The sequence below is a fragment of the Euprymna scolopes genome, chromosome 43 (genome assembly GCF_053919585.1).
Source record: "Euprymna scolopes isolate OS-2025 chromosome 43, ASM5391958v1, whole genome shotgun sequence".
Taxonomy (NCBI): Eukaryota; Metazoa; Mollusca; class Cephalopoda; order Sepiida; family Sepiolidae; genus Euprymna; species Euprymna scolopes.
This window is the reverse complement of record NC_136524.1, coordinates 12,048,754-12,074,503: the sequence shown is the minus strand read 5'-3', so window position 1 is coordinate 12,074,503 and position 25,750 is coordinate 12,048,754. Positions and strand designations below refer to the sequence as shown.

Here is a 25,750-nt window from a genome sequence, read left to right as displayed (position 1 = left end):
TGCTATTTTTATTGTGAACTACAAATATCAAATACAGCAGAATTTACCAACCTGTATATTTTTAATGTGCTAAAACTGTTGGGTTTTTTTCTTTTCTTTTTGATCTTTTAAACTTTCTTTACAACACATGGAAAATAAATGGTCACAAAAAAAATTACAATTAAGCTCAAATTCGAGGGATGAGGCTCACAACTCTGACAGGTTTAGTGGTTAAGTGACACAGCCATTTGTGTAAAAACTTCTTTAAACAAAATAATTTGGAATAAAAAACATAAAATAAAAGAACTTTAGTTTCAGCATGCAGATCATTAAATTAAATCCTACTATGTTTAGCCTGCTTTAGCTGTTTTTACAACTTTTTGACTGTTAACTATTCTGCACTTTACCAAGTGAATAAATACTATTTTTAAAATATGGTGTGTGTGGATGTTATATAAAACTAGATGTGAGAGAACCTAGTTCCTCTTGTAGCAGTGCATATGGGCACATGTAAGAAAATATTAGCAGTTGCAGCCATTTAAGCACGTATGCAAATTAGCAAGTGTGTGTAAGCTTGCATCACAAGAAAAGGAGAAAAATATACAACAAACTGCATGTTGGGCAAGGTGGATATGTGCAAATGAAGGCGAAAAAGTGCTGGTCAAGCCGGCGCTAGGTGACAAGGAGACAGACTTTTAAAAAGCATGTGTGTGCAAAAAGACTTTGGAAATATATGGAAGAAATATAATTGAAAGAACCATTTCATTTGCACTTAAAAAAATGCGAAATCAAATATTTCCTTCTTTCCAGTTTTATTTTAATGAATTACTAAAATAAAGTGTAAAGCCATGTAACATTACGCTTCCCAAAAATAAATTTAGGATAATCGATTTTATTTGTTTCAAAATTCAGTAAATAATTATTCTAAAATTACTGTATATTTCGGTGTATAAAAAAACCCTTAAGTTAAAAAATAACTTTTAAAAACCGATATTTCATAAGATACCAGGTGTTGCAATCTCTAGCCTAGGCTAAACAAACATGGTTTTGTGATTTAGCAGCCGATATATGATAAATTTATTAAGATTTGCTACAATTTTGTACCTCGTCTTATCTGATGGTCGAATTTAGGAAAATTTGTCTCCGGAAAACTCGACCCCGGAAAACTCGTCCCTTTTCGCTAGGTAGGAAAACTGGTCCCTTATTGAATAAATATCGATTGAAAACACATTTTATGATCGTTCTTGAAGGAGATATTGTTTTTAAAATAGACTATAGCCCCCCATAATATTTTTTAAAAATATTTTTACTTGTTTAATGTTTTGTTTTGTTTTGTTTTTTTTTAAATAAAATCGATTTTCTAGTGTCCGTTTTTTACCTAACTGGCTAAGTTCTTAGTGGTGTCACTTATTTTAAAGCGTTTATTATGTTCATAAACGAGACCACATATTTTTTTATATTAATATAAAAAGAATTTACTTATTTACTGTTGTTTATAAAAAGGTAAAATCGATTTTTCTACCTCGCCGACTATGTTGTCTGTTGTTTAATTTATTTGGAATCGTTTATTTGGCAAAGTTTTCTTTTTCACAGAAAACAAACAAAAAACATGTCGAGTGTTATGTGAGAACGAGAAATAATGTCCAGTATATCACATCTTAAGGGTCTTGATAATCGCTAAAAAATAGAAAATTACAGAAATTACGGGTTTGTATTACTGTACACATAGATTCGAAAAAGTTGTCAAAAAACAAATATATAACAAATAAATGTTATCAAAGGCAAGATAAGTTACTTTTCTACGTAACTGGATATATTTTTTGTGTTTTTATTCAATGTAACATGTTTATTCGAAAAACATACAGTGTTTACCGATGTATTGTAAAATTCAAGATGGCGCCTCACCCACTCTTTAACACGGTAAGTTTGAGAAAAGGTTTTATAAATAAAAAAACTAGAAAAAATACTATTAAAAACCCGCCGAATATATGTCACGGTAACATATATTGAGCGAGTTTTTACCAGTATTTTATCCAGTTTTTTATTTATAACACCTTTTCCCAAACTTACCGCGTAAAATAAAATATTAAAAACCGCGTTTATTATTTTTAATATCCAACAATGAAGTTGAAGTATTTTTTTTCTTTTGTAATAACACAAGAATTATTTAAACTGAATTAATTCTTCTAAATAAAATAATTGCTTTCTTTGATAATACATGTTTTCTTTCTTTATTTTTGTTTCGTAATGACACAAAAAGTGTTAAAACTAGAGTATTTTTTTAATAAATATTTGGTTACGTTTTTCGTATCTTGACACCGTGATCAAGTTGTTTTTTTTTTTAAGCAAGCGTTAAAAATAATTTAAAAAAATATTAATAGGGTGCATAGTCTCTTTTAAAAACAATATCTCCTTCAAAAACGGTAATAAAATGTGTTTTCACTCGATATTTATTCAATAAGGGACCAGTTTTCCTACCTAGTGAAAAGGGGGAGGGAGTTTTTTTGGGTACGAGTTTTCCGGGTATGGGTTTTCCCGGGACGAGTTTTCCGGGCACCAAAATTCCCAGATACTAAAATACTTTAATGGCTTCAGAATTCCCGCTCTACCCTCTTTCCCCAACTGTACTAACATAGAGAAATTGAAAGGTAATGCGAAAAATGTCTTGCTGCACAACTCCTCACTTATGATAACGTCTATAGATGTAGTCCTTAATTCACAGTGGTTCCTTATGCCTTGGTGGTAATAAGTCTTGTTTGAGGTGAAAAGAAAGAGAAAAGTAAATTTTAAATAAAATATTCTAAAATAAACATCGGATCAAAGTGTTGAGAAAAGAGAAATCCTCCTTGACTAAGGCAATTTTATGGCCCTTTCATTAAAAAAAAAACAGCAAAGAAAAGAACAGATTTGGATGTTACATGAAGGCTAGTAAATTGGAACACATGAAGGATTATAACTTTTTTTATGTAAATAAATAGGTCAGCATAACCCATAAATGGTTATACAAAAAAAGAAAATTTGACTATTTCAAATGGTGGGTGCCCGGAAAACTCGTCCCCTTTCGCTAGGTAGGACAACTGGTCCCTTATTGAATAAATATCGATTGAAACCACATTTTATGATCGTTCTTGAAGGAGATAGTGTTTTTTAAAATAGACTATAGCCCCCCCCCCATAATATTTTTTTAAAATATTTTTACTTGTTTAATGTTTTTTTTTGTTTTTTTTTTAATAAAATCTATTTCTAAGTGTCCATTTTCTACCTAACTGGCTAAGTTCTTAGTGTTTTCACTTATTTTAAAGTGTTTATTATGTTCATACAAAGTTAATTACAATTTTTTTTGTTCTTATTTAAACGATGTTTTTTTGGAGTCATAAAAACAATAATAAAAAATAAAACAAAAAAATTAAAAAACAGGGAGCGATTCGATTCTTCGTTACTTTTTTGTTTTGTTTTTTTAATTATGATAGTTTTTTGTTATGTTTTTGTTTTCTCTCATATCAAATGCACTCATGCGTTATTTAAAATTATGATTTTATCAATTATCAACATTTATTGTCGTCCTGTCAAATTTTGCAAAAATTAACTAATAAATTTAAAGCGAAATATTTTTTTGGCGTGGGAGATGCCATGTGCTAACAATCTCTGTTAACTCATTTTTAATTTTTACTTCAAAATTCTAAAATCAATCATTAAGAGAAAAAGTAATCACTAAATAAATTTATTAATCAATTTTATTGAAAACTCCGCTATCGTTTATCAAGAATCTTTTTAATTTCATTTTTTGTTGGTTGTTTTTCGGAGGGAGATATAGTTTTTACCCCCCCCCTCTCTCTCTCTAAATTATATTTTAAAAAATATTAAAATTTATTATTTTCTTTTTAAAACCAAATCTCCCTCAGTAATTTCTTTAATTTTCTATTTTTTAGCGATTATCAAGACTCCCTAAGATGTGATATACTGGACACTATTTCTCGTTCTCACATAACACTCGACATGTTTTTTGTTTGTTTTCTGTGTTTTTTTTTCTTTACCGAATAAACGATTCCAAATAAATTAAACAACATAGTCGGCGAGGTAGAAAAATCGATTTTACCCTTTTATAAACAACAGTAAATAAGTACATTCTTTTTATATTAATATAAAAAATATGCGGTCTCGTTTATGAACATAATAAACGCTTTAAAATAAGTGAAACCACTAAGAACTTAGCCAGTTAGAAAGAAAACGGACACTTAGAAAATCGATTTTATTTTAAAAAAAAAAAACATTAAACAAGTAAAAATATTTTTTAACAATATAATGGGGGGCTATAGTCTATTTTAAAAAACAATATCTCCTTCAAGAACGGTCATAAAATGTGTTTTCAATCAATATTTATTCAATACGGGACCAGTTTTCCTACCTAGCGAAAGGGGTCGAGTTTTCCGGGGACGAGTTTTCCTAAATTCAATTAAACTCTTAATGACTGAGAAAATTATTTTTTTCCAATATAGTGTGCCAACTAATTGTTCCTGTCTTTTAGTATTTAATTAGAATTACATAAAATCGTGTTTAATTTTTAGTTGCACATAATTAGTAAAATCAAGGCATGATTAATCTAAAAAATAAACTTGTTTATTTTTTTACAAAGATTTTTAATGGAAAGACAAAAAATTGGTACACAGAATTATAAAAAATAATTGTATCAGTTTTTAAGGAGTTCATTATGTAAATAAATACTTATGTATCGATTTACTTTCTGCCTTAAGAAAGAATATTTTTTTTTAAATAATTTAATTTTGTAAATTTTTATATGAATCTAAAAATATATTTGTCAAAAAAATAACCTCTCAACTGAAACTTGTAAGTAAATTCATTTTGTTTATTTTAATATCACAACAGTTTTACAATATTTTGTGCTAATTAAACCCAGTAGTTTGTTCGTGTCAAAGTTGCTTATTAGCAAATCAGCAGCAGAAGCAAATAATCATACATTATTTAGTCATACAATTTTAGTAAACCTTGTTATGTCTGGCCAAAATCTGGCATGACTAAATGTCCGATTCGGGTCTTGCTGATTCAAGCAACTTTACACGTTCTATATGACAAACAGCAGTAGCAGTCAGTCATATATTGTTTGGACATAAATTTGGTTGGATATTTCTGTTGGTACGGGTTTAGGTTCTTCCAAGTCCCAAAACTACCGACCAGCTTTAATAATTACTAAACGTACAACAAGTATAAACGACAAGAATTTATTAACAAACATGAAAACATGACAACACTGCAATTCAGAACATTAAGGTAAAAAGGTTACTCACTTCAATAGTGGGGTTTACGGGAGGAGTGAGGACTGTATTCTAGAGTTGTACTCTGCCTGTCCAACATTGTCTTTTAGGAGAAGAACTTTTTGCGTCCGTGCCTCATGTGTACGGACTCTCCTCTTCTTTTCTCAAGGGACCTCACTCCTTACCCTACACCGGTAATCCGGTGCTCTTATTTATTCCCCTACAGTACTTCCCCCAAAAATACGGAGTACCTGAAATAAATGGGCAACATTTTTAATTTTATTTAAACCGTCACAAAATTTTTTAAATGTGCTGGCCATCTGACATGTCTACCTGACCGTGTCTTTTTCTTTTCTACTTTCTGAAGTGTCATATCTACCGGCATGGCGTTTGGGGGTGATACTTTCAGATATGTCTCTTCCAGTGCTGCGGGTTTTAACCTGTCTACCGAAATCTTTTGTTCCTCATTCTTGATAAGCACCTTGAAAAACTTATTTTGTCTCTCCACAACCTTAAAGGGGCCACGATACGGCGGTTGCAGGGAATGCCTCCTTTCCGTATCACGGATAAAGACATGCGTGCAAGTCTCTAAACCCTTAGGTACATATGGGACCATGTTCCTATTCGAGCCTGAGGGAGAATATGCCATCTTGGCCATTTTTGTTGTTAGCCGGTCGACAAACGCTGTCATGTCCATAACTTTTTTTGGTGCTTCAAAAAAATACTGTGCTGGCAACCGCAATGTGGTTCCATATAGAGCCGCCGCTGCTGAGCACTCATATCTCTTTTCACCGTTGTCCGCAGTCCCAACAATATTAGTGGCAGATGTTCTAACCACCTTGTATTGTCCGTAAGCTGTGCCCGTAAGGAGGCTTTCAGACTGCGATGTAGTCGCTCGACCATGCCGTTTGCCTGGGGGTGATAAGCCGTGGTGTGTATACTCTTGGTGCCCAAAAGTTTTGCAAGTTTATGAAAAAGGTCTGACTCAAACTGTCAACCTCTGTCTGATGTAACATTTTGTGGTACACCGAATCTGGCCACCCAGCCAGCAAGGAATGTCCTGGCAGTTGTGTATGCCGTCATGTCTGGCATCGGTAGAGCTTCAAACCATCGTGAGAATCTGTCGATACATGTCAGCAGATAGCACTGACCTTCACATGTCGGAAATGGTCCGGTGATGTCGATATGAATGTGCTGAAATCTCTCATCTGGAACTGGAAACGTGCCTAGAGGAGCCCGTGTGTGACGACCGACCTTGGCTTTTTGACACTCCACACATGTTTTCGCCCACGCTCTTGTATCAGCTTTTATTCGCGGCCAGACATATTGGTCTGTTAGTAGCCTTACAGAGGCATTGGCCCCTGGATGCGATAGACCGTGTACTGCCTTAAATATGTCTTTGCGTAGCGATGCTGGAACGTATGGTCGCAGTTTGTTTGTGCTTGTGTCACACACAACTTTTGTGTGGCTGGTAAGGTTGGTAATTGTCACTAGGTTCAATGAAGTTGGATTATTCTGCAGGAGATTTTGTAAATGTTCATCCTTCTGTTGTTCTTTAGACAAGGTATCGACGTCAATTGCCGGCTGCAACAGGAAGGAATTAATTCCCCGCGATAAGGTGTCTGCTGGGATGTTGTCTGCTCCCTTGATGTGCCGGATATCCGATGTCAATTGAAGGATATAATCTATCTGGCGAATCTCTCTGGGAGAATATTTGTACGAGGAAGACTGTAAAGCGCCTAACAGAGTTTTGTGGTCCGTGAGGATATGGAACTGCTGACCTTCCAAGAACTGCCGGAAATGGCGTATCGCGGAGAATGCAGCTAACAGCTCTCTGGAAAATGTACTATAGCGTTTCTCAGTCTCTGTTAATTTTTTGAGTAAAAGGAAATGGGTTTCCAGTCCGCATCACATTTTTGTTGTAGGACCGCTCCAATTCCAATTGCGGATGCATCCACTGCTAGGCACAGCTCCTGGTTGGGTTGGATGTGAGACAATTTTGCAGTCTCCTGCAACATAGCCTTGATCTTGTTGAATGCTTCTACCGCGTGCTCTGAAAATACAATGTCACACTTCCTCACATTTGTCAACAAACTTGTCAATGGTAAAAGTACTTGTGCACAGTGAGGTAAGAACCTACGATAAAAGTTTATCAGCCCCAAGAATTGACGCAGCTACCTCATTGTGGCAGGGATAGGGAAATTTTGAATGGACTTGACCATCTCTGGTGATGGGGATATTCCCCCCTCTGAAATATGGTGTCCTAAAAAAATTACTTCGGATTGACCAAAAGCACATTTTAATGGGTTTAGGACTATCCCATATTGCTTCAAACGTTCGAAGACCTGTCGCACATGACTGATGTGTTCCTTTCTAGTTTGGCTAGCAATAAGTACAGCGTCAATATATGCACAGACGAATGGCAAATCTGACAACACCTGGTCTATGAACTGTTGGAATGTTTGTGCTGCATTCCGCAACCCAAAAGGAACTCGCATGAACTCGAACATCCCGAATGGGGTGATGATAGCCGTTTTAGGAATGTGTTCGGGCTCCACCGGTATTTGGTGATATGCTCGAATTAAATCCAATTTTGTAAAAAAACGGTTATTTTGAGCCACTGCTGTCATGTCCTGGACATGTGGTACTGGGTATCTATCTGGTTTAGTGACTGCATTCAGTGCTCTGTAGTCCCCACATGCCCGCCATGTGTTAACACCTTTGTTGACAAGATGAAGAGGTGAAGCCCATTCGCTCTTTGAAGGGCGAACTATGCCTAACTTCATCATTTGCTGAAATTCAGCCTTGGCCGCTGTTACCTTTTCTGGTGCTAAGCGCCTAGCTTTGCTATGAACGGGCGGACCCTTTGTTTCGATATAGTGTGTGGTGGAGTGTGGCAAAACGTCCCTATGGAAAGAAAGCACTGAAATTGAAGGGTATTCCTTCAAGAGACTCAGAAAATCGTTATCCTGGTTTGCATGTGCCACTGCTGGACACAATGGAGTACCAGTCCTAACTACCCCACACGCTGTGAGATGCGTTTCTGGATCTTTCAGACACTGGCCTGTTATATCCACCACCAAACCGAACGCCTGTAAAAAATTGGTACCTAAAATAGCACTGTCTACATCCGCCACTATAAAAATGTGGGTAAATGTTCTATGCAGGCCTAAATTAAGGTCCATATGTGTGTATTAACGAGCCATTCACAGCTCGTAGTGTGAATTTACAGGGAGGGGATTTCTTGTCGGCTGCAGTCGCAGGAATTAGAGACACCTGTGCCCCACTGTCCACCAAAAAGGACATACCTGAGTTTTTGTCTACCACATACAATAGGCGGCCTGAACGAGATGCACCGACAGTTGATGCCGCATTCTTCTGTCGGTTTAAGCTTTTCCTGAACTCTTGTAACTACACGGTGGGATACAGGAATTTGCCTTCTCCCCAAATCTCTTGTGCTTCCAGCAAATGGTCCTATCTTGCCTCCGTTCTCTGGAGTGGCTGCGCGCACCCTCCCCCCCCACCCCCACCCCCCGCCTTTGCTTATTCTCGAGGGTAAGTCTTGCGATGTCCTCCGCCATTTTGTTGATGCGAGCTTCCAATCTGGTCTGTCCCTCCATTAGTTTGGAGAGTAGCTCGTCTTTCTCCGATGTCTGAACGCCAGCCACCGTTGACGACCGTGTCGACATTATATCGGCAATATGGTCGGCTATCTCAGCCACTCATTCCACTGGCATGGATTCATCTTGTGCAGCTATTACCACCTTATACTCGGTTGGTATGCGCTGTAGGAAGATGTGTTTGACAATATTATTGTCCATTGTCCCTTCAGCCAACTTCTGCAGGCGCTTTAGAAACTGTGACGGCGTGCTATCGCCCCATCGTTTCCTGTTCTAATAATTGTGAGATTCATCTGTGTGCTGAAACTGACACAGCAGTTGTCACTCTTTCTCGTAGGGTGTCATATGGTTTCTCCGTGGGAGAAGATATAATTAGGTCTCTCACCTCGACGATAACATCCTGAGGTAATATAGTCGCCACATGGCAAAACTTTTCAGTCTGTCCTGATATCGTTTTCTGCCGAAAATATAAATCTAGCTGTGCGAAAAACAAAGCAGGGTCATTCCGTACATCCGTTGGAATCAGACTGAATGTGTGCGACGCCATTTCACATTTATTTATGATTTTTATTATTATTATTATTATTTATTTTTATCTTATTTATAGCGACAGTTAGCTAGAGGACACCGTATAGTAGTAATAGTAGGGACAGAGCAAGAGGAAGATGAAGTGTGACGTAGTGTTCACATCAGCCAATCACGAGACTGGCGCCACGTGCAAATTAAAGAAGATGCGGTCGGCCATATTTGTTGTGCGAGAAAAATGTGAATATCCCGATGAAAGGGTAACGATACTTGTATAAAATAAATCTCGGCACAAAAACGTAACTAGTCATTATTTTTTATTTTTTTTATTTTTAACTTACGTACGTAAATGTTTTGTTTATTTATTTTTAACTACTCTGACGCCAGGATTAATGTTATGGATTATTTTTATTTAAAAATAAACTTTAATTTTACGCATTTTCCTTTTGTTATTAAAACATAAAAAAAACGTTGCTTTGCGTATTCTATGTTGCTAGTTGGGGTCACCACTGTTGGTACGAGTTTAGGTTCTTCCAAGTCCCAAAACTACCGACCAGCTTTAATAATTACTAAACGTACAACAAGTATAAACGACAAGAATTTATTAATAAACATGAAAACATGACAACACTGCAATTCAGAACATTAAGGTAAAAAGATTACTCACTTCAATAGTGGGGTTTACGGGAGGAGTGAGGACTGTATTCTAGAGTTGTACTCTGCCTGTCCAACATTGTCTTTTAGGAGAAGAACTTTTTGCGTCCGTGCCTCATGTGTACGGACTCTCCTCTTCTTTTTTCAAGGGACCTCATTCCTTACCCTACACCGGTAATCCGGTGCTCTTATTTATTCCCCTACATTTCTAGTAAAACGTATAAGAAGCTTTAATTTTATGTTATGCTGATCTCTTAAATGTTGAGATGCATATATCCTGATATAGTTTTATATATATATATATAGTTTTATATATATATATATAGTTTTATATATATATATATAGTTTTATATATATATATATAGTTTTATATATATATATATAGTTTTATATATATATATATAGTTTTATATATATATATATAGTTTTATATATATATATATAGTTTTATATATATATATAGTTTTATATATATATATAGTTTTTATATATAGTTTTATATATATATATATATATAGTTTTTTATATATATATAGTTTTTATATATATATAGTTTTTATATATATATATATATATATAGTTTTATATATATATATAGTTTTATATATATATATAGTTTTATATATATATAGTTTTATATATATATATATATAGTTTTATATATATATAGTTTTATATATATATATATATATATATATAGTTTTATATATATATATATATATATATAGTTTTATATATATATATATATATATATAGTTTTATTTATATATATATATAGTTTTATATATATACTAGCAGGGGTGCCCGGTGTTGCTCGGGTGTTTGGAGGTGTATGCTGTGCAAAAAAAGCAAAAAAACAAAAAAAATGGTTAATTTTTTAAAACTTTGACCCCTATTATGACCCCTTAAAATTTATTGTTTTGGGCTCAAATCACTTTATTAAGTTAGATCCATGTTCAAGGAACCTATATCTAAAATTTCAAGTGTCTAGACCCAAAATTGTCGGAGGAGTTTGGTAGAGTTCTTAAAGGTCAAATCGTTGAAATTTGACCCCTTAACAGCCAAATTTCTGGCTGACACCCGTCACATCGATTTTCCCAAATCTCAGTACCCGGTATTTCAAATTTCGAGTCTATAGACTAAAAATTGACAGAGTTATTGCGTAGGGAAATGTACACAGACAGACAGACACACAGACAGACAGACAGATACGTTCACTTTTATAGATATATAGATATAGTTTTATATATATATATAGTTTTATATATATAGATATAGTTTTATATATATAGTTTTATATATATATATATATATATATATATATATATATATATAGTTTAATATATATATATAGTTTGTTATATATATATATATATACTAGCCGATTTACCCGAGCTTTGCTACGGATATATTTGTAATTGGCATTCTTTTAATATTTATGTAATTACAGGTTCGAAACCAAAACTTCTGGGTAAACGACATTTCTTGTACCACTGATAAAAATGTAAACGAAAGTTCTATATTACGTAGAAAAAAAAAACTGTACAGGTCCGTTTTCAGTTTGTGTTGCTCCCAAAAATGTAAATTAGGATTTTTGCGGATAAACTATGCTTGGTTGTGTATATAAAAAGTACCCCATTTTTAATAAAGGAAGGACTTTCACATAAAAATTTAGTAAACAAAAGATACGGCAAAAATTGAATTACACTTGTAAATCATATCTAAAAAATAGCACGGTTCGTAAACTGCAGAAGTACTAAACAGATAAAAACACCTGCATTTTTGTACTTCTGCAATTATTTTTCTTTGAGTGACGCTGAGACATAAAGCGACACCCCCCCCCCTCCTCCCGAAAAAAAACCCCATAATTACGTCGAAACTCCCCCACACAAATATATATTATCAACTAAATCAATTACCCAGACAGGAAAACATAAGATCTTTCCCAAAAGAAAATCGAAGAAAAAAAGTGAAAAAAAAAAAACGCATAGGAATATATCTGATATAAAAAGCATTACTTTACCTTGTTTCTTTTTCAAAGTATTATGGAAACGATAATAAAATTCAGACAGTCAAGTGAATAGTTGAAAAATGATTTTAAAATCGTCCGTAGGAATTAAATTTTAACCTTTTGGTAAACGTGCTCAACACCTTACAATGAATCGACATTTATAGCCAAGATTTTAATAGAGGGCTAACGATTCAAAATATTTCGTCGAAAAATAAAATCATCCTTAGCCTAATTATTTTTTTTTTTTATCAATATTTGTAACTTTTACATTTATAGAAAGTAAATAATTAAAACAAATCATTTTATCACCATATCTCTCGATTTGGTTAAAAACTATATCCGTTCATAACCGGAAGTGAAATATCAGTGAAAATTACTTAAAATGTGCCAGTTTAGCAAATAGTACAAAATAACTTGAATTAAAATAATTTAAATAAATTAACTTTAAATAATATTCTTAAATAGAACAATTACATCAATTACATTACTATAATCAGTAATTTTAATTGAGCAAATTATTTAAAAAGATTTTCTTTAATATAATATGCAAATTAGATTAGTTCTATTATGTACATTGCCTTCAATATAGTGTATATATATTGATCGTGATGCTATTTATTTATATAGAAAATCTTATAGTAAATAAAATTTATATAGATAACTGTTTTCAGCAGGAAGTTTTGTATATATTAATCAAATTGTGAACAAACAAACAAACAGGATTACGGATTTATATATATAATAGATATAGTTTTATATATATATATATATATATATATATATATATATATATATATATATAGTTTTATATATATATATAGTTTTATATATATATATATAGTTTTATATATATATATATAGTTTTATATATATATATAGTTTTATATATATATATATAGTTTTATATATATATATATATATAGTTTTATATATATATAGTTATAGTTTTATATATATATATAGTTTTATATATATGTATATATATATAGTTTTATATATATATATATATAGTTTTATGTATATATATATAGTTTTATATATATATATAGTTTTATATATATATATATATAGTTTTATATATATATATATATATAGTTATATATATATAGTTTTATATATATATATATATATATATATATAGTTTTATGTATATATATATAGTTTTATATATATATATAGTTTTATATATATATATATATAGTTTTATATATATATATATAGTTATATATATATAGTTTTATATATATATATAGTTTTATATATAGTTTTATATATATATATATATATATATATAGTTTTATATATATATATATAGTTTTATATATATATATATATAGTTTTATATATATATATATAGTTTTATATATATATATATAGTTTTATATATATATATAGTTTTATATATATATATATATATAGTTTTATATATATATATATATATATAGTTTTATATATATATATATATAGTTTTATATAACTATATATATATAGTTTTATATAACTATATATATATAGTTTTATATATATATATATATATAGTTTTATATATATATATATATAGTTTTATATATATATATATATAAAACTATATATATATATATATAAAACTATATATATATAGTTTTATATATATATATATATATATATATATATATATAAAACTATATATATATATATAAAACTATATATATATATATATAAAACTATATATATATATATATATATATATATATATATATAAAACTATATATATATATATATATAAAACTATATATATATAGTTTTTTATATATATATATAGTTTTTTATATATATATATAGTTTTTTATATATATATATATATATATAGTTTTATATATATATAGTTTTATATATATATATATATATATATAGTTTTATATATATTGTGCATGATATCATAAAAAAAACTAGTCACCTCAAAAACATGTAGACCCTGTGCTATTAAAAAATACTCTGCTGAGGTTGCTCCAGTTCTCTCCAAATGTTACAACAAATGCCTTAACGAATCTTACTTTCCTGATAGCTGGAAAACTGCTTCTGTGGTACTTGTTTTCAGCAATTCTGGCGAAAAAACTTACCCATTAAATTATCACTCCATTAGTCTCCTCTTGCTTTTCGCCAAAATAATTGAATCCATAATTAATCAAGCTCTAGTCCATCACCTTACAGCTGCTAAACTTCTGTCCGACCATCAATATGGATTTAGGCAAGCTTGTTTCACAGCAGATATCCTTACTGTAATCTCCGAACATATATACCATTCACTGAACAAGACAGAGGAGGGTTGAGTGGTAGCTCTTGATATATCTAAAGCAGGGTATGGCACGATGGTCTTCTAAGGAAAATCAGATCATTCAGTATCACTGGAAGAATACTTAACATAATTAAATCCTTTTTAAGTAAGAGAGGAATCCAGCTTGTCCTTGACGGTCGTACATCTAAACAATATGATGTAAATGCGGGAGTACCTCAGGAGTCTATCTTTGGACCTTTATTATTCCTAATATTCATAAATGAGCTCCCTGATAAAATTGTCTGAGATGGGTATATTTGCAGATGATACCACACTCTATAACAGGCATGAGGGGAAAACAAATGAACACATATCTAAGGAAATGGCACAAACGCTAGAGGAAGACCTTCAATTTGTAGTGGAATGGGGACAAAAATGGATGGTCACATTCAATACTACCAAGACTAAGCTTGTTTCCTTTAATAATTACAAGAAACCTTCTCTACCACTAATAGCTATGGCCCAAAACACATTACCTGAAAGCACTTCTTTCAAACTTCTTGGCTTAATGTTCACAGGGAACATGAGTTGGAACAGATACATTGAGAGTATTGCAAAGAAGGTAGGCTCTCTCTACCATGCTAGAAAGCTACTTATGCCTTAAAGTATCCTGTACCTCTATAAGGCCACCATTCGCCTGTGTATGGAGTACTGTTGTCACATTTGGGCTGGTGCATCTGCCACTAGGTCTTGAACTGTCATCTAAGCTTCAGCCTCTGTCCCATCAACAAAATGTTGCATCCCTCTGCCTGTTCTACAAGTATTTTAATGGTGAATGTCTGACGAACTAGAAACACTTGTCCCACCTCGACGTAAATACCCCCGACAAACCCGACAAGCAGCTTAGTCTCACCCCTTCACAGTAGAGATTCCTAGGTGTAAGAAAGCCTTCTACTCCAATAGTTTCTTCCCCAGAACTGCTAGACTTTAAAACTCCCTCCTGGGATTCTGCCTTTCCAACTGTACTGACATGCAGAAGTTCAAGTGTAATGTGAACAGACATCTTGCTGCTCATCTCCCTTCATAATATTCCTGCAACTCATGCCCCTGATAGTAGTCCCTACTTCAAAGTGACACTGTGCCTTGTTTGGGGTAAAAATTCAATAAAAAAATAATTTTTAAACTTTTTATAGATTTTCTCCAAAATCCAATAATTTTGTTAACTTGACTTTTAATTAATATTCAGAAATTTATGAAAACTATTTTTTAAATTTGATTTATTTTTGATCATATTGATAATTTTTCAGCAAATTAATTTTTAATGTATATTGCATTGCAGGTAAGTTTTCTTTTAAGTGAAATTGCCTTGGACTGTATAACAACTATGCAGGGTGATACCCAGAAGACAAAACCGCTCATACCCGCAGAACCCAAACCTGGTGCAAGGTACATATATTTGAAGATTTTAAATTATTTTTTTAACATATTATTAGAAAAGAAGTGATATAATGTACGGGTAATCTCCTAAATTAATGAGCAGATTATTATGAATTTTGAAATATATATTCCAGGCAATACTGTGAGAATCGTAATCATATTAAGTAATACATATTTTAAACGATTGGCGCATAATCATCAATAATAATAGCATATATATTTGATAAAATCCTGAATTATTGAAATTATTGTCTATTCTAGTCAATAGCATGAGTACTGTAGGCAAATTATTATTTTGTTTTTAGAGTTTTGTAAACTTTACCATTTAGGTTGTCATGCTACCAAAATTGTACTATACACTCCAAAACAATTTTTATAAGTTTTTTTATTATTATTATTATTTGAACACTTAAAAAAAAATATATTGGTTATTCATGAAATTACCTAACAAATATAAATTTTCATACCATGAAATATTTTATTTAAAAGGCTTCTGGATATTTTTTTCCTCAATAAAATTTAAATCTATGATCATTCCATATAATATTTGATCTGGTGAATCTCTGTCTTATTTCAGAGTTCTTGATAATGTGCAGAGACGTATCTAATTCATTGGCTCATCCTTTCTTTTTAGCAATCTCTTAAGTTTTGTAAACTTTACCATTTAGTGTATGGAGGGAGTAGTCCACAAAAATTGTACCATACTCCACCCCCAAAAGCAAGAAAACTTTATTAATATAATAATTGGAAAATATAATAATAACCCTGTACTTAGAACAGATACTTAGAAAAATAGATTTTATTTGCTTTAAAAAAGTAAATATTTAAAAAATACTCGTTTTTGAATATTATTGAAGGTGGGGTTACTTAGCCCTACTTAAAACAAGAACAGTCTTAAAGTTTATTTTCAATCCATATTTATTCCATAATTGACTAATTTTCCTATCTTTGCCAAAATCACCCAATCTTCCAGGCTCCTAAAATTCAGTCTTCAGCACAGGAAATACAAAGAATACAATTGCAAATTGCCAAAGATTTCTACCCAGTCATAACTGACAGAATCCCCCAGTGGATTAAATAAGAAGTTTCATTTGAAATTCTGTGCAGATTGTTGAGTTTGACAAAAGATTGAAGGTTAGATCAGCCAAGAAATTATGTAAATAATACTTGATAATGATTTTGTCAAAACGATGTACTTGAAGTTTGGAGTTTACATAAACTGAAATGTTGTTAATATAATAATCAAGATGAGAATAGTAGTCCAAATAATTAAAGTTATGCAAATAATAAATCTTTATCTAAAAAAAATTCTAAAATATTTCTTAACTTGTTTAATCTTATTTTTTTAGGCTTGAATTATGATTAATTTTCCTACTGACTTAAATTGCAACATTTATTTTTATTGTAGTCGTAACCGATACTCTACATTATCATCTCATCCTGGTTTTGAACCTATGTTGTGCCATGGGGACATAACTTTATCCTTCGTCTACCAAGCAACTGAAAAAACTTCTGACCAATACCGTAAGAGATTAAGTAAAAACATCCTTCATCCCAATGCAGATGAGGCAGTTGGAAAAGATCTAATGGATAAACAAGAGATGAAATCTGCTCCAAATACAACAAGGTATGAGAAATTGATTTTCTTTAATTTTTCTATACTATACATTCTTACGTGGCTCATGTTATGGTCACTATGTCAGCGCATGGCTCAGGTTGCAGTCACCATTTGCAATATCAAAACATAATGTACTGGTTTGAAGAAAAAAAAGAATAATCGGATGAAAAAAAACTATTTACTTGTCATTCAAAAGCTGGTCGAAATATGAGTAAAAACTTTGCATCAAATTATTGAAAAAGACATTTTCTCAGTTTTTCCAAATATGCACATAACACCAAAAAAACGAAAAAATAATTTTTTTTTGTAGTGATGGGGGTTCTTATCTGAGTCATAATCTGTCAGTATCTGTAATACTATAGTAGGAGAATTTAATCACTGATGGCCACTGGTTTTAATTTTCTTGCACCAAAAAGATTTTTACTTAAAAAAATGTTACACTGCAGAAAATTGGCAAAATTGTTTTACAATTTCCAAGTGTTGAGCGTTACATAGGAACATGAAAAAATTGCCAACACAATACTGTTATATCTTTGGAGTCTCCATGATGACTTAAAAATAAAATAAATTACTGGTAGAAATTCATCGAATAAATGTTATGTTTATTGGGTGGGTTTATTCCAGTATTTTGTTTTTAGCTATAATTGAGCTTCTAAGTTAGGGATGACTTTCTAAATAATCTGCAGAACCTGAAGAGAGTGGGGTTCTTAACTATTCTATACTTTCACCTAACAATTTAATAAATAGATAAATAAATTTAGGATGGAAAATTGATACTCGCACTGGAAGTTAAATTACTGACAAAGCTTAATATTAGAGACTGAATCTGATCAAACACCTTTTGCTGCTAACTTTTAATTGAGTACTTTTCTGGTTTGCCAGTATTTATGAAATTATCAGTGCTTTTGTTTTATTTTTGTTTGTTTGTTTTTCCCCAGTTTGCATTTATAACTTTTTGTTGTGAAAAAAAGTCATTATTAGAGCTCTGTGTATTATGCAGAATAGTACAGAACATGATTAAACAATGACGTTATTTTGAAAATCATTCTCTATTAAGAAACCCCCCCCCTCCCCAAAAAAAATTGATCTACATAGTTTTGGGTTCAATACTGATGAGGGGTCTTTTAGTAGCTGATAAAAATTACAAGTTTTCTGGGCAGAAACAAAGAAGATAAAAAAACAAGCATAATAAATACAAGTTCTGCCTTGGTGGTGAATCCTGATTTGGCTAGGATTATAAATTATGATACAAGAAAAAGAGTGGATAAACAAACAGTGTTGTATTCCTTATCTCTACCACCACAAATACTTTTCACACTGGCTTGCTAAAAGGGTTGCTCAAACTAGCAAAAAGCATTGTTGACCTTCTATATGTATATATAAAAGTAAAAATGTGTGTATGTTCACTTTTTGTGTATGTCCACAAAAGGATTTTTTCGGAGGTAGCTCATTTTTAAAACTTTTTATATTAAGTCTAAATCATAATGAATCTATGAGTTCTGAACAGGGGTCGCCTGTGTATTTAATTTGCCCGACTTTGAAAAGCTAAATATTCAATATTTTTCGATGGGCGTGTGTAGATTCACCTTTTTCATATAATAAAAGCAAAACTAATACGATGGTTGTTGCATCGTTCCCAGCGTGATCGCCAGAATGTCCAAAAGCAATCAGCTTTGATCAATGTGGTCTTTTCCTTATATCAGACAATTGCTATTCAAGTTGGACAATCCCCTTTCAATGAGGAGCTGGTCCCCCCCCCCATCATCTTAGGGAAGCTGAAACTGCCCCGCAGTAAATGAAAAAACGCCGGATACCCCCCCCTAGTCTATATATATAAAAGCTAAAATGTGTGTTTGTATGTCTCGCAAAAAATTTCGACAGAGGCGACGGATTTTCATGAGATTGGTATCACTTTGAAGCCCAACATCTTGGACGACAAATATCGAAAAATTGTCCAAAAACATTAATTCCTTCACCCTAAACTGGACCCTTTTCTACAAGGAGGGGGGGGGGCCAAAAAAAAACGTTCCTTCATTTTCTCTCCTCCTGCTACTACGACAGTGACATCATGTTTGACTTAGAAAACATTGACGTTAGTTTAAACCACCTGCAAGTGTTTTTAAAGGTTTAATTTTATCCGTTCTCAATCGTATGTGTCTTTGGCATAGGGGTAATGTGTCAGGCTTTTTTTTCTGCCTTAGCCTCGATGCTTCGGGTTCGAGCCTATCTTCCTACCTAAACTTTTTTCCTCTTTTACACCTTATTTTTTATTTTCCTTTTTGCTTTGTTTTGGTTTTTCCAATTTTTTTTAATATTGTGTTTTTTTTTTATAATATTAAAACAGGGTCACCTGCTCCTACATACACATCTCCAAACACCCGGGCAATGCCGGGTACCCCCACTAGTATTTTATAAAAGAAAGCCTAGCCCCCACTCCTACCAGTGTAAATGCTTATAAAAATATTTATTTAACTTTCCTGGGGGGGGGGGCTATTTTTCCCTATAGAAATGGGAGTTTACTTGTACTTCTCCAATGGTTCAAATTTTGGAATGATCCTAATATCTATTGTCAAAGTGCCATTTTACCTAGTTATTCACTTTTGCCATTTTTAAGGGTACCATTTTTACCTAAATTTGTGACACTGCCTTTTAAGAATTTCGGTGGTGCTGAAAACAAATATCACATTTAAATTGGGGCAGATAGGTAGCTTTCATGATATAAAGAAATTACTCTTTCAAAAAATGGGGATCACTTTTCAATATAAGTTTAACGTAAAATGAGCACCCTCTTTCTGGTCATTTAGCAATTTCTTCATATTCTAAAGCAAATGTTACTGTGATATTTTTTTGTCAGCATCCCCGAAAACCTGTATTGTTTTTTGTTAAGAGATTTGTTCATTTTTTCATATCATAATTTAGGACGTTAATAATACTTACACGAACGGTTTACAAAAAAGAAAACGCTTTTTAACAGGTGCTTCTGCAGTTTAATATTTCATAAGAATTTTGTTTACACTAGGGGAGATGGAAGGTTGGGGGTGTTGTGGCGCCTCCTTAAACAGAATTTTTGTGAAATATTAAACTGCAGAATCACCTGTTTATACTTTTTAATACTATGCTTTTTAAAAATTTTATTTCCATAATTTGCTTCAAAATACAATTACTGAATAATAATAAAAGATAAGAGACTATTTGGAGTTGATATTGGTTGCAGTTACAGTTCTGCGGAAAATATGGGTTGACTTTAGCTGACTAAAAACCGTCTTTTTTTTTTTCTTTTAAAAAGATGAATGAGAATGATTTTGTATTTGAGAAATAAAATTTACACTTTTGCTAAAGTCATTTTCAGAAAAATAAAAAAAATATATACATATATTAACATAGCATTCATAAATCTTAAGGAACATTTGTATTTGATAATCCTAATTTTTATAACTGAATTTTCTTGCTTTGTACTATTTGAATCTGTTTCATTATTAATTGTGACATTTTTATCATTTCTGCTTTTTCCAATGGCAATTTCAATGTGCACGAACGTGAGCATGTTAATAATAGATTAATCATTCCATATAATATTTGATCTGGTGAATCTCTGTCCTATTTCAGAGTTCTTGATAATGTGCAGAGACGTATCTAATTCATTCGCTCATCCTTTCTTTTTAGCAATCTCTTTTAGGTTTTGTAAACTTTACCATTTAGTGTATGGGGGGAGTAGTCCACAAAAATTGTACCATACTCCCACCCCCAAAAGCAAGAAAACTTTATTAATATAATAATTGGAAAATATAATAATAACCCTGTACTTAGAACAGATACTTAGAAAAATAGATTTTATTTGCTTTAAAAAAGTAAATATTTAAAAAATACTTGTTTTTGAATATTATTGAAGGTGGGGTTACTTAGCCCTACTTAAAACAAGAACAGTCTTAGTTTATTTTCAATCCATATTTATTCCATAATTGACTAATTTTCCTATCTTTGCCAAAATCGAATTTAGCAAAACTCGTCCCGGGAAAACTCGTCTCCGGAAAACTTGTCCCCTTTCGTTAGGTAGGAAAACTGATCCCTTATTGAATAAATATCGATTGAAAACACATTTTATGATCGTTCTTGAAGGAGGTATTGTTTTTTAAAATAGACTATAGCCTCCCCATAATATTGTTTAAAAATATTTTTACTTGTTTAATGTTTTTTTTTTAAAATAAAATCGATTTTCTAAGTGTCCGTTTTCTACCTAACTGGCTAAGTTCTTAGTGGTTTCACTTATTTTAAAGCGTTTATTATGTTCATAAACGAGACCGCATTTTTTTTATATATTAATATAAAAAGAATTTACTTATTTACTGTTGTTTATAAAAAGGTAAAATCGATTTTTCTACCTCGCCGACTATGTGGTTTGTTGTTTAATTTATTTAGAATCGTTTATTCGGTAAAGAAAAAAAAAAACACAGAAAACAAACAAAAAACATGTCGAGTGTTACGTGAGAACGAGAAATAATGTCCGGTATATCACATCTTAGGGGTCTTGATAATCGCTAAAAAATAGAAAATTAAAGAAATTACTGAGGGAGATTTGGTTTTAAAAAAAAAAATAGTAAATTTTAATATTTTTTAAAATATAATTTAGAGAGGGGGGGGGGTAAAAACTATATCTCCCTCCGAAAAACAACCAACAAAAAATGAAATAAAAAGGATTCTTGATAAACGATAGCGGAGTTTTCAATAAAATTGATGAATAAATTTATTTAGTGATTACTTTTTCTCTTAATGATTGATTTTAGAATTTTGAAGTAAAAATTAAAAAAATTAAAAATGAGTTAACGAGAGATTGTTAGCACATGGCATCTCTCGCGCCAAAAAAATATTTCGCTTTTAATTTATTAGTTAATTTTTGCAAAATTTGACAGGACGACAATAAATGTTGATAATTGATAAAATCATAATTTTAAATAATGCATGAGTGCATTTGGTATGAGAGAAAACAAAAACATAACAACAACAAAAACTATCATAATTAAAAAACCAAAACAAAAAAGTAACGAAAAATCGAATCGCTCCCTGTTTTTTAATTTTTTTTTGTTTTTTATTATTGTTTTTATGACTCCAAAAAGCATCGTTAAAATAATAACAAAAAAAAATTATAATTAACTTTGTATGAACATAATAAACGCTTTAAAATAAGTGAAACCACTAAGAACTTAACCAGTTAGGTAGAAAACGGACACTTAGAAAATCAATTTTATTTTAAAAAAAAAAAAAAACATTAAGCAAGTAAAAATATTTTTTTTAAATATTATGGGGGGGGCTATAGTCTATTTTAAAAACAATATCTCCTTCAAGAACGATCATAAAATGTGTTTTTTAATCGATATTTATTCAATACGGGACCAGTTTTTCTACCTAGCGAAAGGGGACGAGTTTTCCAGAGACGAGTTTTCCCGAGACGGGTTTTCCCGGGACGAGTTTTCCTAAATTCGATGATTTCACGTGCATGGATAGTCTGGTGAAAGGTAAATTATTCAATGATGGTTAAATCCAAAATATAAATCCAAGAAAGTTAATTGAATTTCCATTTGCACGGGACGAGTTTTCCGGGCACCGTGTGTTCTTATAGAAAGCAAATATTTTATTCAAAAGAATTAATTTAGTTCAAACAATTCTTGTATTATTATGAAACAAAAAAAAACAAAAAAACATGGTACTTATGTATTCTTGGGTGCCCGGAAAACTCGTCTCCGGAAAACCCGTACTCGGAAAAATCCCCCCCCCTTTTTTGCTAAGTAGGAAAACTGGTCCCTTATTAAATAACTATCGATTGAAAACACATTTTATTACCGTTCTTGAAGGAGATATTGTTTTTAAAAGAGACTATGCACCCCCATAATATTTTTTAAAATTATTTTTAAATCTTGCTTAAAAAAAATAAACTTGATCACGGATATCACAAGATACGAAAAACGAAACCAAATATTTATTAAAAAAAATACTCTAGTTTTAACACTTTTTGTGTCATTACGAAATAAAAATAAAAAAAAGAAAGCAATTATTTTATTTAGAAGAATTAATTTAGTTTAAATAATTTTTGTGTTATTTCAACACAACAAAAAAGAAAACACGGTCTTATGTAATTTTGGTGAATTTAGGAAAACTCGTCTCCGGAAAACTCGACCCCGAAAAACTCATCCACTTTTACTAGGTAGGAAAACTGGTCCCTTATTGAATAAACATCGATTGAAAACATTTTATGACCGTTCTTGGTACCGCGCTGAAATAATAATGTCATTTCGAAAGCCATTCTTAACATCGGGAGGGGAGGGGATTGTTTAAAAGTTATTTCGGGGGCACTTGTGCACTGTGCATTTCTTAAAAATATACAAATTTATTTTCTTTTGGAGGTGGGGGATGCGGTGCCTGGAAAACTCGTCTCCGGAAAACTCGTCTCCGGAAAACTCGTCTCCGGAAAACTCGTCTCCGAAAAACTCGTCTCTGGAAAACTCGTCTCCGGAAAACACGTCTCCGGAAAACTCGTCCCTCATTGAATAAATATCGATTGAAAACACATTTTATGATCGTTCTTGAAGGAGATATTGTTTTTTAAAATAGACTATAGCCCCACCCCCCATAATATTTTAAAAAAATATTTTTACTTGTTTAATGTTTTGTTTTTGTTTTTTTTAAATAAAATCGATTTTCTAGTGTCCGTTTTCTACCTAACTGGCCAAGTTCTGAGTGGTTTCACTTATTTTAAAGCGTTTATTATGTTCATAAACGAGACCGCATATTTTTTTATATATTAATATAAAAAGAATTTACTTATTTACTGTTGTATATAAAAGGGTAAAATCGATTTTTCTACCTCGCCGACTATGTTGTTTAATTTATTTGGAATCATTTATATGGCAAAGTTTTCTTTTTCACAGAAAACAAACAAAAAACATGTCGAGTGTTACGTGAGAACGAGAAATAATATCTGGTTTATCACATCTTAGGGGTCTTGATAATCGCTAAAAAATAGAAAATTAAAGAAATTACGGGTTGTATTACTGTACACATAGATTCGAAAAAGTTGTCAAAAAAACAAATATATAACAAATAAATGTTATCAAAGGCAAGATAAGTTACTTTTCTACGTAACTGGATATATTTTTTGTGTTTTTATTCAATGTAACATGTTTATTCAGCTCGAAAGACATACGGTGTTTACCGATGTATTGTAAAATTCAAGATGGCGCCTCACCCCCTCTTTAACACGGTAAGTTTGAGAAAAGATGTTATAAATAAAAAAACTAGAAAAAATACTATTAAAAACCCGCCGAATATATGTCACGGTAACATATATTGAGCGAGTTTTTAACAGTATTTTATCCAGTTTTTTTTATTTATAACACCCTTTCTCAAACTTACCGTGTTAAAGAGGGAGTCAGACGCCATCTTGAATTTTCAAATACATCGGTAAACACAGTATAGTTTTCGAGCTGAATAAACATGTTACATTGAATAAAAACACGAAAAATATATCCAGTTTGGTAGAAAAGTAACTTATCTTGCCTTTTATAACATTTATTTGTTATATATTTGTTTTTTGACAACTTTTTCGAATCTATGTGTACAGTAATACAAACCCGAAATTACTGAGGGAGATTTGGTTTTAAAAAGAATTAAATTTTAATATTTTTAAAAATATAATTTAGAGAGAGAGGGGGGGGGTAAAAACTATATCTCCCTCCGAAAAACAACCAACAAAAAATGAAATTAAAAAGATTCTTGATAAACGATAGCGGAGTTTTCAATAAAATTGATTAATAAATTTATTTAGTGATTACTTTTTCTCTTAATGATTGATTTTAGAATTTTGAAGTAAAAATTAAAAAAATTAAAAATGAGTTAATGAGAGACTGTTAGCACATGGCATCTCTCGCGCCAAAAAAATATTTCGCTTTTAATTTATTAGTTAATTTTTGAAAAAATTGACGGGACGACAATAAATGTTGATAATTGATAAAATCATAATTTAAAATAACGCATGAGTGCATTTTGTATGAGAGAAAACAAAAACATAACAACAACAAAAAAACTATCATAATTAAAAAACCCAAACAAAAAAAAGTAACGAAGAATCGAATCGCTCCCTGTTTTTTAATTTTTTTGTTTTGTTTTTTATTATTGTTTTTATGACTCCAAAAAACATTGTTAAAATAAGAACAAAAAAATTTGTAATTAACTTTGTATGAACATAATAAACGCTTTAAAATAAGTGAAACCACTAAGAACTTAGCCAGTTATGGAGAAAACGGACACTTAGAAAATCAATTTTATTTAAAAAAAAAACAAAAAAACATAAACAAGTAAAAAATATTTTTTAAAAATATTATGGGGGGCTA

General features: G+C 31.3%; 1 protein-coding gene across 2 annotated transcripts in view; it reads left to right on the top strand.

The window, feature by feature from the left end:
* LOC145268189 (PDZ domain-containing protein 8-like) overlaps positions 1–25,750 on the top strand; it is a 386,752-nt gene that overhangs the window by 288,511 nt on the left and 72,491 nt on the right. For both annotated transcript variants that reach the window (XM_080123425.1, XM_080123426.1), the window contains exons 17-18: positions 15,654–15,760; positions 17,160–17,378. In XM_080123425.1, coding sequence (XP_079979551.1) covers positions 15,654–15,760; positions 17,160–17,378 — 326 coding nt within the window. The remainder of the gene's footprint in view (positions 1–15,653; positions 15,761–17,159; positions 17,379–25,750) is intronic.